Here is a 17,333-nt window from a genome sequence, read left to right on the forward strand (position 1 = left end):
TCACTACTTAAATTCTGGTTTTGGTGATAAATGCAATATGTTTTTAACTAAACCAAGCATAACATAGCCAGCTTTATATTCTGCAAAATTTGCAAACTGTACAATGAAACTGAGCCAATTTTTGGCAGTACTATGTGGGGTTTATCCTTTTTATCTGAAACTAAACCAAAATTAAAATGTACTGATTGATTTCACCTTTGCTTTTTAACTTAGTTCCCCCCCCGCCCCCCCCCCCCCCCCCCCCCCCCCCCCCCGGTGTAAACTTGCTAAAATAGGGCTGGCAATCTCCTGAATTTTATTTGATTATTTAAATCTACCCGCAAAGAAACATTTTTGACTGAGTGAAAATTTCTCCCACGTACTTGCGAACACTAATTCCACAGAGAACGGCTTTGTTCTGTTGCCTCGTTAAGGGAATAGGCAGGAAGACCGCAGCAAAGGTATGCTCAGTGGGGAACTGATTTTTTTTTTTTAAATTGTTTGAATGACACTTGATATCAATCAAATAGTTGTAAGATCTATTAATTCCTCGAATGTCTGAACAGGGTAAGACCAGATTTTCAGTTGTCCTGTAGCTAAGTTACAGCAAATCCAAAGTGACAACATGATGCTAGGAAATGACATTTTAAATCCGCTCTTTAAGTGTGTTAAGTTGGAAACGCAGGACAAAGGGGACTCAAGGCCCCAAGAAGACAAACCTTTAAACCAGGATTAACCTCTAGCGACTCTAAATATTCACTATCATATTTGCTGGTAATCACTAGGCATTATATTCTTCTTTAGCATCACTGTTTCCTTAAATACATTATGTCATAATTTACCTTGTACGGCTCTGTATATCACTCCTTCCTGCCCCGGGCAATGATAGATGTGTAGTTTTGTTTTTGAATTTGATATATGAATCTTAAATGAGAGAGGACTGTAGCACAGGGAGCGCTTGTGTTTTCCTTATTACCGAGATGATTTTTAATAGGGCTTCTTCTGCTCCTCCAGCTGAAAACTGCATTGTGGAAATGAGCGTCTGCTTCCTTACAGTGTGCAGAAACCCTTATTTCCTCCCTGCCAAAGAGATTCTCTAGTGTAAAAGTCAAAGCTGGCCATCGGTTCTTGAATGGAAAAGAAGGGACTAAAGTCCATTTTGTCTGCTGTAGTTGAAGTCAGGCTCCTCAATCTCAGTTTCTGTTATGTCTGAGATTTTGGAGTGTGTCCTTCCTATTTCTTCCAGTGCACAAGCAAGGGAGTCAAGGTCTCCATCATGTTGATGTCGGGCTTCCCAGAGGTCCAGAATGACAGCAGATGGACTGCTTTGTGTAGCAAAATAGGAGAGATTCCTGAAAGGAGGGGGGTGGAAGATGAAACAAAAGGATTAGGAGAACTGTACAGTGTAACACTATGAAAATGTTCACTGAAAATGGAAGTGCCCTGTGTTGTGCCTGTAGAAGTATTTAAAAAAAACAACACTACAAACCAAATGAACAAATAACAGGAAATCTTCAGCAAGATCTAATTAGATGAGTGCAGGGAATCCTCCAAAGGACACACACTGGTGCTTTTATTCTTTAAATGTTACTTGCTCAATTTAGCAGAGGTAGAATGAACACAGGATTCGTTTCTTCTGAGGTATGTAAATGCTGGCCAGCAGTTACCATCCTGTGTATTGATTTAGGCAACAAGTCAGTTCTGGAGAGTGTCATCATCTGGAGAGCAAGTTTAGTAAGAATTTGTCAGGGAGAGAAACTGTAATTTAAGTTGATGCTTGTAAATTCCATGAAGTTAAATCATATATTTTCATTTGTAAATTTAGATTTATTAAGGTATAGTTTTTAGAACTTTGCAGGAGTGATATTGGTAAAGAATTTGGTAAAACAAAGTGAATATCTTTAACACATTACTCTAAAACTCCTTCTATTGACTGGCTTTGGACAATATCATCCAAACAAATAAATGACCTTTATGCTCACAAGCATAAATGTTATTTATAGCATAGAATAGTATTACTCCTAATAGTAGAGCAGAATTTCATTTGAAATATGCCCTTTCCTTAAAAAAAATCTTCAAAACATTTAATTTGGTTTGGAATAGAACATAGCAGATAGAAGGCAAGACAGCAAGCTATATGATTTTTTGAGAGAACACGTGCCAAAATCTTCTTGAGTCTTGTACTTTACCAAGACCTCAGTCTTGTGGGTGTACCAACTGAGCTTAGAAGCTAACATCAGGTGGGATGGGACACGTGGGTTTATTCAGGGGAGAAAACAGTTCCTGTTTTCAGTAGCTAGTCATATAGATAAGAAAGTTACAATTAATCCTTGAGAGTAAGAAAGGTGATTACTATTTACACATCTTTAATACCAGCAAGCAAACAAACCCACCCCATAACATAATAGCAGGAAATCATTCTTAGTGCGTATGTAAATGTTCACCTTTCAAAATTGCCTTCCATTACCTGCTGATGCTGTTTTTTTGTGCTAACATCTGCCAGTCTTTGCCTTTGGCATTGGGTGTGTCAAATGTTGCGCAGATTCTTTGCCTGATGGAGTAGGGGATTTTGAATGCTTTTGCGCCCATCTGTGCAGGGAAGTTGCTGTCATCATGTGCAAAGAAAGTGATGCTTTCTCTTTCACTCTACACAGAATATAAAAATAAAGCAGTTAGTACGGCATCAGGCTTTGTGCCTACCTTCAGGTCTGCAGGTGGCTCTCTTTAGCACGTTAACAGAGTAACATCAAGAGTCCTACCATGTACTCCTGTTTACGAATGGGGAACTGAGACAAGATTTTTGCACAGCCTCGTCAGAAGGAGAATAACTGTGAGTGCAGACAGTTCTTTTGTGTATTCTTTCTGCTGCCTTGTTATGCAGGATCAACCTGCAGTGAGTTTAGCTACATGTACCTGTTGGTGCATCAAATCCACTTTTGGAGGAAGAAAGCATCAAATCTCAGTCTATGATTCCATCTACAGTTTTCTGTTATTATTACCACAGAAGAATATGGCTGCCTAAATCTTTAATTGCTTAAGCCTAAAATGCAGATAAAAATCTCCCATTTGTGATTTTTTAAAAGCACCTAAATTCTGTAAGTACCTCAGTTCTTCCACATTAAAGATCTCTATGGAATCCAGGTCCTTTTTGTAGATCCGTCCCTTTCTTTTCCTACGAAATTTTACCAATCTTGTGTAATGGAGTCACATTTCCATGCATTATTTGTTTCAGAGCAATGCAGCATAAATATTAAATAACAATGATGCTATAGTCTCTTCATATAACATTTATGACACATCCCAAAAGTCATCCATGCAAAGTAATAGCAGTGCTGTAGATATATCACATTGTCTGACTTTAAATTAAATATGCAGAACAATAGTAGGTTTTCATACCCTGCACATGTGAGATAAGCTACTGCTACCTGGTTAGTTCAGGGAATTCTAAAGCAATGAACAATTCAAGTATTCAGTTGTTATTTATATATTTATTTTATGGTCAAATTATCCTCACTTTTCCTTCACTTTTTGAGATAGTCACGAGAAAGCCTTCCGTATTAGCAAATCTGTTTGAGGACAGAATTGTTAGATGCTCTGGGGACTTGTGGATAGATAGGTCCCTTAGAAGGAAAAAAAAAAAAAGGTCGCAGATATTTAGAGAAGGACAGAAAGTACTGAGACGTTTAGAGAAGGACAGAAGTTTTTTATGGAACTTCTACAAAGAACTGGCAAATGCTCAGACATATTCTGAAAATGTTTTTATACTGAATGACATTTGTGGTTTTCTTATTCAGTTGCCACATTCTTTGCATAGTGCATTTAGCACATGAACATAAATCTTTAATACACAAGTATCTGGATACTTTTTAGACATTAATCAATGAAGATGCTTAATAATCTAAAAAAGGTAGCTGAAGTTCTCATTGCTGTAGGACTCATTACCAGCTTGCTCAGTGCACCATTGCTTTCTTTCACGTGTGAGCAAAGCTGCAGTCCTCGAAAGACATTCTGTGTGTACAAAAAAGCCCCAGTGGCCCGACAGCAAACGGGCAAGCCATCCATTTTCAACTCTCAGTGCTCTTGCAAGATACTCAAAACCTTTCTGCAAGAAAACTATTACTGCTGACTCAAATATAGATAATTTTTAGTGTTGTAAAATCTCTGTAAGTACATCATTTGATTTCTACTGGAAATAGAAACTAATGCTTTGTAGACTTGTTACAGCTTTGAACAGGCCATGAGAAAACAGACTGAGGTAGAAAGGGCAAAAACGGGGAGGGATTGTGGCTCACACTGCTCAACAACTTGAAAAAACCACCACAAAACAGGGAGAACACTTTACCTCTAGAATGGATGTCTGGATCTGTAGGATTTGCTCATGACCCTTGACTTGTCGGACGCAGATCTTGCAGGACAGCTGCGTCGTGGCAGGAGTGTAGCGCTCCAGAGAAAAGGCACAGTGCAGCGGCTTCTGGTTGCTGCACCACACACGGGAGAACGGGACTTCCTGCGACAGAAAGTATCCCCCGAGAACGGGGAGAAACGCTTTCAGTTTGGTTCTCCCTTTATAATTAAGTTCTTAGCAGACAGAATGTAAATCATCTCACAGCTACAGAGTGACACTGGATCCTCCAAGAGGCACAAGATGCCAGGAAAACAGCTGCTTTCAACACCTGAAGGTGCTCGTCTGCCTTCCTAACATGCTTGCCACAGCCTCTTCCTGCTCTACCACCCCAGCAGTTTTTAAGGGTTCCCCCTACTGACTTGTGAACATGGTGGGAAGGCTGCCAAGCACTCAGCATCTGCTCCTGCAGGATGGCCAGGACAAACAAATGCACTAGAGGAATTCTGACTGCCACCTGCTATTAACTGCTTTGATGCTGCACTTTTACAGGATGATTTATTCGTCTGTTCAAGCCTTGAAACAGGATCTTTGCTAATTTGAGAAACTATTAACATAAATCTTTCCTCATCATAGTGTCTGACAATGGTGTCATTTGGTGGACCAAACAGACGGTAACTGAAGAGGCTCATTTCAGTTGTTCTAGGCAACCAAAACTCTTAAAGCCAGTTTGTTCTTAAAGTGCTGGCTCGTAGGAGAGAAAATGATTAAACACTGGAAGAAACCCCATAAAGAAATGGGTTCTTTTATGTATAAACAGTCTGGAACCAAATCGGAGCTGTCAACAGACTTGGCACATTTCACAAAACATTGCCCTGAGAAGGAAATACAAAGTCAGTGCAAGTTGTTCTGCAGTTTCTGCTAGAGACAATTACTATCTTTCTCAGCTGTCCAAGTCATTCAAACTATACCCAATTATAAAATGCAAATATTTATTTGGCTTCAGTACCAGCATTGTGTCAGACCCCTCCATCAGCAGAGGTTTTGCACATGCTTCTTTTTAACCCTGAGTTCCTGCTGAGAGACTGGGTCGTGCCTGCTGCGATCAAAATCTCCAGCAGGTTCTGAGCCCTCCTTAAAGCAAACACAGCACGTAAGCATTCTTCCACGGATTATGGATCCCTCATCTGACTTTTTAGTTTTTGGTTTTATCTTGAAGCAATAAATTTTATAGCTACTTTGGACCATGCCACTTGCATTAGATTCAGCAAAACAAGGCCCTTGCAACATGTAAAGATTAATACAGATAAATTTGCACTGGCTATCGCGACTTGTTTTAACAGCACCCTGTAGTTTAATTTGACTGCAAACTCTGGACTATTACTTGCCAACAGAGAACAAAAATACCTGAGTTAAATATACTGTAAACAATGCATTTATTCATAGAAGATGTACACAGCCTTAGGAAGAGTGCTGAGTTGCACACACAATATTCCGGGGCTTCTGAGTCACACTCAGAACTTTCCTAGCATCAGGGACTCACAACCAGCAAAGTAGAAAATTCCCCATAGGAATAATAACTTTCCAGAAATAATCAGGCAGAAATAATCCTACCCCAGTTCTTAACTGCACAGAAGCCAAAGTAACAAAAACTCTTGCTTAATTTATCAGCGAAGTTGCGTGCAGAAAGCACAGAAAGTAGTGTTTTATGCAAGCTGGTGCTCTAGTTTATCATGCAGTGTTATTTAGGTTCTTAGCATCTATCTCTCCTTATGTAGGTGCAACACCTTTCTGCAATGGTCTTAAACAAAAAAACACTACAAGTTCAGTAATTTCTATTGTGTACAATACAAGGCAGCGAGCATTCACCTCTGCATATTCTAGTACTAGAGCTATTTGAAGGAGTTGCTTTCCTGCAAGAAAAATCTAGGGAGTTTTTCACCAAAGTAACGTGTTGTTTTTGAAACAGTCACTACAGGAAGGCAAGTTCTCAAAAACTTTTCTATTTTTTCTCTCTCTCTCTCATATACTTGATATTTAACTAATACATATTCTGCATACTGGGCATGGGGAGGGTCATCTGCCTGCCTTCTAAAGCAGTCAGACAAGATTGACACAGCTACGTATATTTAGTTTAAATCTACTTCACATTTATTAAAAAGCTGTTTTCAGAAAACATACTTCTTTCTAGTGGTGCTTTGAAGTTGAATTTTAGGGTAACATACAACTTTATTCTCCAGGATTGAATAACAAATCAAGAGAAGAAAAAGTATGGAGTTGTTTTTATAATATAGGTTGAGGCAAAATGTAATTTGTTGTATTAGTAGAAATTTCCCATGATTTCTTCTTTTTTGGCTAGGTATTTGATCTACTAGTGGGGCATCCTAATACTGATTGGTTTATCTTTTAAACTGTAAATAAGTGAACAGATTAAACAAAACACTTAAAAGTGAGTTGTTCTTCACATGAAGCTGAGAATGATGTTGTTTCTTTCATTTCTTAAATTGCAGCATGAATTATCCTCATGTTCTTATAGATAAAGGAATTTAGATACAGATCACTATCATTTTCAGAGTCCATTATACTCATACTTTGGAGAATGTGGCAATACATTAAAAACAATTTTTTGGGGGCTAAAATACTGTATGACTTCTCTCTGTATGCTTCTGGGAAAAGGGAGATTACATAGTCTGATTAAGTTCTGTATCTTAAAAGACCAGCTCACTCTATTTGCCAGCACATTGCTTATAATTTCCAGTAACCAATACATTTAGAAATCTTTTGTTTTGATTTATACTTTCCTGTCTTCAACAGCCTCTCTAATTAATGTCTTACAGGAAAAATAATTTGCTCTTAATCATTTCTAAGAATATGCATGCCATAATTTGAACTCGTGACATTTAAATGCTGACATACAACCTCTCCTTTTCAGACGTATATTCATAGCTGTATAGAAATTGGAATGACAAAGAAATCAAAAATAGTGATAAATTTTAACGTGAATATAGGCCTTCCATTGGAGGTAATTGAAACAGGTAGAAGTACAAGCTTGCTTTCTTCAAAATGAAAAATTTAAAGCATTCTGCTACATATGAAATGTTTCATTCTGTATTTGTCAAAATCATAACGCAATGCATTTTTTCTAGTATCCTTGAGATTAAAACCTCACCTTTCAAAAACAAAGGGGAGACACTTATCTTATTTGTGTTATGTCTATACCAGTGAACATTCTTACTGTCTCTGTATTACAACGTAAACAAATAAAATTAGCAAGTACCTGACATGCAGTAAATGGTTTGATTCTCCAAAGGAAAGGAGGGATATCAAGGACAGATATCTGAAGACTGAAGGTATTCCCTTTGAAATGCAAAAGTTTTGGTTCCTCCAGTAACTGTCCTCCTTGCAGTCTTTCATCCAAAACCACTTCCTGCAATGGCAGAGGAGAAAATTTATTTTTTTTTTAGTGTTAGGAACAAATATTAACTCTAATGAAAATTCATCTTTATGAAAGGTGACTAGTTCATAAGGTTTGTATTAACTGAATGTATGAGTCAAAGTTAATTTCATGTGTTCAACAAATAACTGAAGAAGGAATTTGGGCCTTCGAATTTCAGGCAGACTCATCCAGGAAAATACTCTTAGCCCACGAATCGTGTAAGTGTTAATAAAGGGTATAATTACAAAGCTATTGTAAATCTTTAACAATCCTTTCAGTGGCTTTGCTTTTATTAGAAGCACATAGACATTAGTGTGTGCTCCATTAAGATTCATGTTTCTATTCTGTACAATAGGAAGAGGAAGTAAAAATTCATCTGTCACAACTGTCTTCATTTCAGCTCTCAAAAGAAAACCGTTTTGTTAAAGGTTCTGAGTTCACCATGTAAAAGCCAGTGAATTTCATTGTTTTGTCTTGGCACGCCGTGTAGAAAAGTCACACAGAATCCCGGAATGGTTGAGGTTGGAAGGAACCTCTGGATATCACCTGGTCCAAACCCCTGCCAAGCAGGGTCACCCCCAGCACGGTGCACAGGATGGCATCCAGGTGGGTTTTGAATAACTCCAGAGGAGACTCCACAGCCTCCCTGGGCAACCGGCGCCAGTGCTCTGTCACCTGCACCGTAAAGAAGTGTTTTCTCACATTCAGCTGGAACTTGGGGCAATTTTTTGTTTGCTTGCTTGTTTTGTTTTTAAAAGGGGAAATGCACAATTATAATTTAGTTCTTGAAGGAAAAAAAATGGCAAGACAATCTCTTTATTCTTGCTCAGATTGTAAAAAGGAGAGGAAACTCTGAAGTGACTAATGACTGTGATAAATTCTATACATCAAATGATAATGACTTACGTTTTCTCTTTGGATTGGAGTAGCACTCAGCTGCAGATGCAAGCAGGCTCTGCCTGTGCTCATGTGCCCAAGGCACTGAGCCCAGCCTAACGCTCTGTTTCCCAGCTGGAGCTTTGTGCTGCGTTAACCACGGCTGTGATTTCTGGTTAGTCTAGAACGTAGGCAGAGTAGGTTTGCATCTGCCTGGCTAAAAATGAGTGGACAGTTTGGCAGTCCTAAAGCTCTTTCAGTGTAAATTGACAAGTGAAACAACACTGCAGAGAAATTAAGGGATTTGCACTGAGTCATGCAGCAGTGGCATAAAAAATGACAGTGCTCTCGTTCTTATTCACTCTGAATTCTGGACTGTTGCTGTAGCCCATGGACTATCCCCAGGAATAAAGGAATGTGAGTATTCTATGAAAAAATAATTAAAGCCAAAATATCAAAGTGAAATAATTTACCTGAAATGAACAAGGTGTGTTATCCATACAATATACTCTCAAATTGTAATCCAGAGAATTGCAAGACAGGCAGCCAAAAACCGCTACTTTCAGCTGTCGAACGGCACAGTCAGAGATGGGTTCTCCAATAAGTGCATAAGTTCCAAAGCTGTTTAAGAGAATGTGACAGGCATAAGGATCCAACAGGCAGTAGCAAGAAGTAGTTTCCTCTTCCACAGACATCACTTCCTGCAAAATGAAATTCAGGTTAAAAAAAAAAATCAATAGGCCTTGACAATAGAAGTCATGACAGCATTTATTTATATTTATTCAACTGGAATGTAAACTACTCCTGAGAGCCAGCATGCGCATTCTTAACTGATGTTGACCTCAGGGAATAGGAGAAGGTAGACTACCTATGTGAGTAAATAGTCTCCATTTAGCCCCGAGTCAGCAATAGGAATTCTGTGCAGAACTCAGTGTGTAGAGCTTATAATAATAATGATGATGCATAAGAAATTTTAGCATTTTTTTTTCAAGTGTTATTGACTTTCTAGCTAATTTTTTCATGATGTCGAGGTAAGAAATTACCTTGAAGATTAAAGTCAATATGCAAACCTTGAATGCCAGTAGGTATTTGACATCCTTTCAGAACATCCATTACAGTTATGTTTACCTCAATCAAAAAACTACCTCTCCCCTTCTTTTGTATTTCATACTTAGTTCTGCATTACAGCATCATTAGATGAGGTATTTGAGCAGTCTACAGTCTGGTGTTACACTCCTCATTATTTCCAGGGTGCTTGTAACTGACACTGTTGGAGCTGACAGAGTATTGAGTGAACTTAAGTAGGAAAATGAAGCTGAATTTGAAATGGCTTAAAAAACAGCAACAAGCAGCATGGTGGTTTAGAGGAAAAGGACAGAGTGAGTTCAGGTATGCGTGAATGTTTTAACTCCTGTTTCTTTCCTTGCAATGCAAGGAATCAAACAGTTCCATCAGCAGCAGTGCAATAAAGTGTGATCGATGATGGATTTGTGTCTTGTTACTGGGTACCATGGTTCTAATAACATGTACAGTGAACATCATACTTGGGAAATTCAGCACCTTTTTATCCGGTGTGTATACCTGCCTAGCAAGCAGTTTTGGTCAAAGATGGCCAGTGGGCTTAAAAAAATGCAGATGAACAGACATAGATGATCAAATGCCCATGCCATGAATACACAACGCTTAATTTCCTCAATGAATCAGTATAAGAAAAATATATTTGAACTAAAAAGGCAGAGTATTTCAGTTAACATACGTACACTAATCCTTCAGAGGTGATGAGCACAGGGTGATCACCAAATGCCCATTAAAACGACATGTACAAAGAGACATTTTTAAATCACGAGGATCATTCAAGGTTAAAAGAAAACAAAACAAAACCCGCCACCAACAAAAACATTAAACTTGAACTGTATATTTTTAAGCAGTGCCATAACTTTCTTTATGTCATGATAAATTCTTGCTTGGATAGCACGTTCTGTTCAGACTTGGGTTTCTTTGGGAGCTATAAAACATCCAAACAGTGTTTTCAAGAGCAAATGGTTACTGGCTCTGTTACTAAGTGATCGGAAAAAATGAATACTTTCTTGTGTAACATGGGCTAGATCATAAAATTGACCCTTCTCTGCACATTTTAGTACAGCACTTGAACAGAGTTTAGCTACTTCTGAACAAAATGCAAAATCCTCTTACTTTTGAAAAGAAAAAAGATGATTTCTTTAAAATGCCCAATTATTCTGTCCCTTGAATCATCTTTGACCAGTTCCTGCCTGATTAAGAGTAATCATGTTTCTATTGTTAGTGTAACCTTTTAAGTGGGAGTGGAAGTCCAAACTTACCTCCCATTTTCCTTGCTGTGTCCTTTTTTTCAAGTGAATACTCCAGTGCTCTGAATTTACTTCTGCACAATGTGGGATAGTCAAGGCAAACGGAGTGCTGACGGACACATCCGAGGGGCCACAGGTTACTTCTGGTCCTAGAAGAACATCTGTGCCTTCTGGCTGTAGGCTGGTGTGTGGAGGAAAGTAAGACCATCTTTAGGATCTTTTCAACAGTGTGGGAAAATGTATTTATAGTAATGGCAATATAAAAAATTTAAAATATTTTAGTGAAAAAATCTAAGTGCTTCATTCATCTGTTACAGAAAAGATAAAGCGAGCCAACTACAACACTAATTTTCATATAGAATTGGTAGCAGGAGATGAAACTATTAAGCCACATCTACTGAAATCATTGGCTGGTCAGTTTAGGATTCTGGTCTTTAAAATACATTTCAATTTGTTTAAACCAAATGAAACACTAAAATTACTCTGTGCAAGTAAGCCTTGTTTTATGCACCAGCTGGTAATATTGCCATCTAATTCTGCCTGCAAAGAATGTCATCTACGATATTTTCACAGTAGTGAAGATAAAACAAATTATGGTTTAAAAGCACAGTCTCATGAATTTTTCCAGGCTGAGCTTGATCTCCCTGCTTTGAAAACACATTCATATTCTGCCAAATGAACGAGATAGGTAACTTACAGTAGACATCACTGAATAGAAATTTTGGGTCTAAATTTAGAAGTCAGCGAAGTAAGATATCTGCACGCAGTCTCCATTACAGTCAGTACTTTCATTGCCATGTCACAAGCTAACAATGGTCTCGTCTCGCCCATAGAGCTGTGCAATAGCAGCATGGCAACAAACCAACCCTCCCGTACTGCCTGTGCTGAGTGCACTGCTACATTTCTATACCTTTAATTTCTAAGTTCATCTGCAAGATGAAAAGACACAACATTAACTAAGGCAGCAAATTCTGCTTTTTCTTTTTTTCACGTATCATAATTGCTCACTAAGCCTCAGTGCTTCTAAGCGTTTGTAGGATTCTTAGGGTAAAAGAAATAAAATAAAGTACAAACAGACTCAACTATAGCTGCCATTTTTCTCTTTGAGCCGTGAGTGTGCATAAGAGTGGAGAGGAGAGGGCAGAGTAGGCCGCACAAAGCATCCAACGCTTGCAGGCCTTGCTGCAGCAAAGCATCTAAGCAATAGCAGTAGCCTTACCATTATTAGCAACACATGGGAATGTGTTTTGTTGAACTCATGTCAGAATGGCTATTCCAAGCACAGTTCAAGCAAAAACACTTGCTTATACAATGGCAAACAATTTTTCACAACTCCCTCATTGCTAGGAAAACACCGATTCTGTGAAAAATTAACGTCACTTAACACCAACCACTGGTACCCTTTGCAAATGGTATTTGAGTTCCTTAAAAATAAAACCTTCCAGCAGTTCCCCCAAATCACCGCTTTCCAACTAGTTTAAGAAACCATCCAGAGTTTTTTCACAAAGAAAAAAATGTCTCAGAAAAACCCTCAAGCCAACTGTTATACATTTTTTTTTCCAGTAAGTTATTCTGGTCTTATGATTTCTCTCTGCTTTACCTCAGCAAAGGCTGGTGCCTTCACTTCCTTACCTCTGCTCTGCTGCAGCTGCAGGAAGGGGTAACAAAAGCGGATTGCCAGCGAGCAAGTCAGCCCTTAGTTAGTTGGTGCAGCTCTCGCACACAACAGACAGGGCCTTTGCCAAGTGGCCGCTGGTGACAAAGGCAAAAAATACAAAGGCAGGATTGTGGTGGGGAGAGTAGGGGAGGAATTCTGCTGAAGTTACTTCCAGTACAAAGTTGGACAAGTCATCCTCAATAATGGGAGCAAAATACAGGTTACCTTGGTTTCAGCCTCACACCACCCTATTTACTCCTGGAGGATGTGACTCCAGAGTTTTAGTTACGCTGTTAGTCATAATTCCCATCAAAAATAGCTCCTATTTTTCAAGCCTCCAGAATGATACAAAACACCGCAGGTATTCCCTCCTTGGTGGGGAGAATATGTGTGTGTGTGATAACAGTGGCGTAGGGGCTGAGTCATTTCGTGCACGTTACCTACGCACTGGCTGATTTTTGGCTGAATGGCCCTAGCAAGAAGATCTCCTGGCCAACAGCGCTGGGATCTGCACATCCCAGTCCTGTTACCCAACTGCAGCGAACCACCAGCCGGCAGCAAGTCCCTGCAGCCTGCACATAACTGCAGTGACGCAGCTTGAGGCGTTCTGGTTCGAGGCACAAGCGAGCAGATAGCTATCCCTGGCCCAGCACAGCTCTGCTCTGGCTTGCCAGCTTAAGAACAAAGTCAAAATTATGCAAGGAGGCAAGAGACATTTCACTCTAACATTTCACTCGCTTGGGCCGGAATCAATAACTTTGTTGTTTCTTTCGCAGACATCAATAGCCTGTACTTTCTGCCAACATCAAAGCCTGTGTACGGTGGTTGGAGGTTTAGTTTAGCTGTTTTTTCTCCATAAGGAGTCCTTTGGTGGTCTTTATCAACTTCCATCTGCCAGAAGCACCCTTGAGGGTCTTTGTAGCAAAGCCCAATAACCCTAAGATTTTTTTTTTTTGTTTGGTGTCTTTTCGGAGGGACAGCCAGCTCCATCACTGAGTTGCTCAGTTACATGAGACTGAAGAATTTTAAAACTTTTGTCTTCTGTTTAGGATACAAAGAGTTTTTCATGCCACAGAGGATTTTATCAATCTACAGAAAACCAGCTGATAATCTCATGACCATAACTGTAGTGCACAGATTGTTTTTTCCCCGTGACAGAGAATTCAAAGTTGCTCTATCAGTTCCCCCATCACTCTCTGTTCCTATTACTATGTCTTTATATCTCATACCAACCTATCTTAATAGCTAAATGAAGATTAGAGTAAAAGTGACAGCTAACCCACTTACTAAACAATTTAAATCCGAACAATATGATCCTTGTTGTCTCAAGGCACATTTTATGGTGACCTCAAATACTTGCAACACAGAATTTCATTCTTGTATGCATCTACTGATCTGGTTAACTTTTGTATTAAATTAAACCGCACTGAACATAATTTGATGTGGACAAGACTTCATTCAGAACCTACAACACGAACTACTGCGTTTTTAATGGCCATACATCTTCAGCTTGTGAAGTAAAGAACAGCTTTCCTCTCCTCCTTCTCTAAGCCACTATTTTACCTTTCCTCCACCTCTGAGCACTGTGCCTGTCCAGGTGAACAATCCTCTACGTTTTAGGGGTATCTGTATGAGAGACTGTTGAGCAATTCTGCAATGTGGCTTGGTACTCCTTCCTGTCATCTTTGCTCACACATACAAATCAGGTACTAAGTCCAAACCGATGGCATTTCCTCCCACCATCAGAACACAGAAGCCCACGGGCAATAAAAGGGAGCCCTTGCTCCTTGCATGTCAGCACAATCCGCAGCTGTTAGAAAAGTCTCTTTTATCGTACCCAGTTCAGATGGGCAAAAGAGACATCGATGTTGCCTCAACTATTTGAAGAGAAATAACAATATTTTAATGCAAAACAAATGAATGTTTGCCGTTGTCTTACTTTATAGAAATTCGCTTCAAAAAAGAAGGAAAGAAAAACCTTCCTATGATAATTTTCAATTTGGTTTTCTACCTATGTTTCTGCCTACAAAAAAAAAGGAAACAGTAGGCAAAATCTGCTGCTTGTATTTAATTAACCTATTTTAACTCACTTCTGCAGAACCCGTGCAGATAAAACAGCTGGTTTTTTTCCTCCTTCCTTCCTTCCTTTTACATATCTTAATCTTTCACTGAAAATGATCAAAAACCTATAGCAGCAGATGGGGATGGAATATTAAAGTTTTCACAAAGGAGTTCAGATATCAGAGGGAAAAAAATCAAAACCGATTTCAGATAAATTTTTGGAAAATATTTCTAGGCTTTAAAATTTATAGGCAGCTCTGTATCTTTCAGTTCATGCTTTTCAGTTTCAGTTCTTAAAATTTACCTCCTAAAAAAACCACCACAAGATAAAAAGAATTGTCTTAGTGAGGAAAAAACAACTTTGCATCTAAAACTGAAGAACATGTTCAACCAATCTCGACAGTTCAACAATATGGCCAGCATTCCATAAGTTTTACTCTTCTTCTGAATCAGGATAGAAATATAGTGCGATGCTACACTTAGACTAAGCAAGCTGTCATCATTTCCTGAATTACACTTAATTACATACCAATTTGGTAATTTTACCCTCTGGTAGTGTTTGATCAGCTTCTAGTTGAAACCTAGTGAACCAGCCAAGCAAACTAAACTAGGGTTATACTGATGTGTGGTGCTGGCAGGCTCAAAGAAACAAGACAGTTCAGAGCACTTTTGATTCTTTGTAATCTATGTTGTGCAAAATTAAAGCCACTAGGAAGTAAACATTCTATGGGAATAGTGACCAAAAAGCTGTTAAAATAATGCGTTTCTGTAACTGTGCTTATTCCTGAAATTAAAGGGGAAGATCCACTGTAAAACAAGTGACTTTGGGCCAAATTCCATTTGCCTTCTAATGTGGAATGAAGGCAACTGAACCAGTTACAGGGGAATTGATGGACACATCCACGTGTGCAGTTGACAGCAGAATTTAAAGCCATATATCTTAACGGAGCATCTAGTTTTAAAAGGATCTAGAAGTCAGCTAGGTTTCTTTTGTATGGCAGACATTTGCCACATACACAAAGCACCAATATAAAAAAGCAATGACCTGCATTTTTAAAAAAGCTGTTTGTTCTTTTTATCAAACTCCGTGAGATATCCCATCCTTCAGCAGCATTTGCATACTATTTCACAGAAGTACCACACAAAGATCATTTTTCTTTCATTTATATAGACGCATCTATGTTGTGTATATAGTCATTTATATACTGTTATGTCCCAGCAGTGTGGTCACACCAGCAACAATGAAGACATTCTATTCCTTTAAACAGCACAGACAAGAAATCCATGAAATGACCCAGTTCCACAGATTTTAGCATGTATTAAAGTGTTTCTTTCACATACTTCGTACCTGGACTCCCTTTGATTGATGGCAAGATAAATTTCCCATGAACTCTCTTCAGGAATTGCTCCATGTGGTATCAGCAGACTGACTCCTGCAACAGAGCAAAGGCAGAACTTATCTTTTGGAAAGACACTGGAGGTAAGGACCGCAAAACTGGCCTCTGATTTACAGCATCTAGAAAGGCCACCTACTAGAGCTGAAGAGAACTCCTCTGAAAGAGTGGTTCTGACTGCAGCATTGTCAGATGAAGGGAAAAATACATCATTAATACGATCCATCCGTCTAGCTATTAACATGTTACTATTTTACAGTCGGGAGTTATACAGACTCATGTGCCTAAAAACCTCTCGCTCTAACAGAGCTTTTAAAAAGTGGACTTCGGGTTGGTTTGTGTCACTGAATAAGGTGGGATTCGTTGTCTACGTGTGACTGAAGACTCCTTTTCATCCCCGAGTATGGGCAAACTCTGTCTACTTCACCACTTAGATAAAAAGGAATGATTTATGGAAACAAAAGGGACCACAAAGTCTTTCCATGAGGCTGCCATACAGTGAGTACTGTGTAATCCGTGTCATTTTGATTTCCTTAACCTATATTGTAAAGTGTTTGTTTCTGTACCGCATTTCATCCACGGTAGATCTAAACCTAAATATAGTCCCCGTCTCAAAGGGTTGAAAAAGTCTTTGGTCTATTAACAGTCTTCAGAGTAATTTTGTTCCTATAGCAAATGTTTTTATGTCATTGATATCAGGACCTACTAGATTTTTTTTTTCCCCCTGACAAATTAACAGCAGGTAAATTTCAAGGATAAAGGTGCTGTTCAGAATTCTCAGTAGCCACTCTAAGGTGTGCACAGTACATAGCAAGGCCATGAAGCCCAGCCCTGCAGTTCACACAATCCTCTGTAGCAAGTACTTTGAAGTAATTTTTGTACTTTTTATCTTAGGTAACAGATAAGAGACCGTAGAGCGCAGTTTTTCTCTTTAATGTATCTTCTTGTTTATGATAAAAAATGAACCGGGTGTATTGGGAATGGGGAATACCTCCCAGTTCTTTCATCAGAAGCAGCAATGCTAGAGTACAAAAACATTCAATTAGCTAATTATAATTTCAATGGGAAAAACAGGCTTCTTTTAATTCCAGTACTGATGCAGCCGAGGCAGCACACTTTTCAGCCAAGATTCGCTGTACAGTCAAGCACACCAAAACTCCTTACAAATCAAAGTTATTTGTGTTTCAAAATATACGAACATTTTCAGTAACAACACTGGTAAGGTGCCCTTAGTTGTGGTGAGAATGAGGTTCACATTCTC

The 17,333-nt window shown here is 38.9% G+C and overlaps 1 protein-coding gene across 1 annotated transcript in view; it reads right to left on the reverse strand.

The window, feature by feature from the left end:
* Positions 1-701: 701 nt before the first annotated feature.
* UNC5D (unc-5 netrin receptor D) overlaps positions 702-17,333 on the reverse strand; it is a 296,261-nt gene continuing 279,629 nt past the window's right edge. The window contains exons 19-25 of the mRNA XM_035562690.2: positions 16,027-16,111; positions 10,973-11,141; positions 9,107-9,334; positions 7,599-7,748; positions 4,322-4,486; positions 2,447-2,625; positions 702-1,331 (exon numbers count right to left, since the gene is read on the reverse strand). Coding sequence (XP_035418583.2) covers positions 1,127-1,331; positions 2,447-2,625; positions 4,322-4,486; positions 7,599-7,748; positions 9,107-9,334; positions 10,973-11,141; positions 16,027-16,111 — 1,181 coding nt within the window. The 3' untranslated portion in view covers positions 702-1,126. The remainder of the gene's footprint in view (positions 1,332-2,446; positions 2,626-4,321; positions 4,487-7,598; positions 7,749-9,106; positions 9,335-10,972; positions 11,142-16,026; positions 16,112-17,333) is intronic.

The sequence above is a fragment of the Cygnus atratus genome, chromosome 27 (genome assembly GCF_013377495.2).
Source record: "Cygnus atratus isolate AKBS03 ecotype Queensland, Australia chromosome 27, CAtr_DNAZoo_HiC_assembly, whole genome shotgun sequence".
Taxonomy (NCBI): domain Eukaryota; kingdom Metazoa; phylum Chordata; class Aves; order Anseriformes; family Anatidae; genus Cygnus; species Cygnus atratus.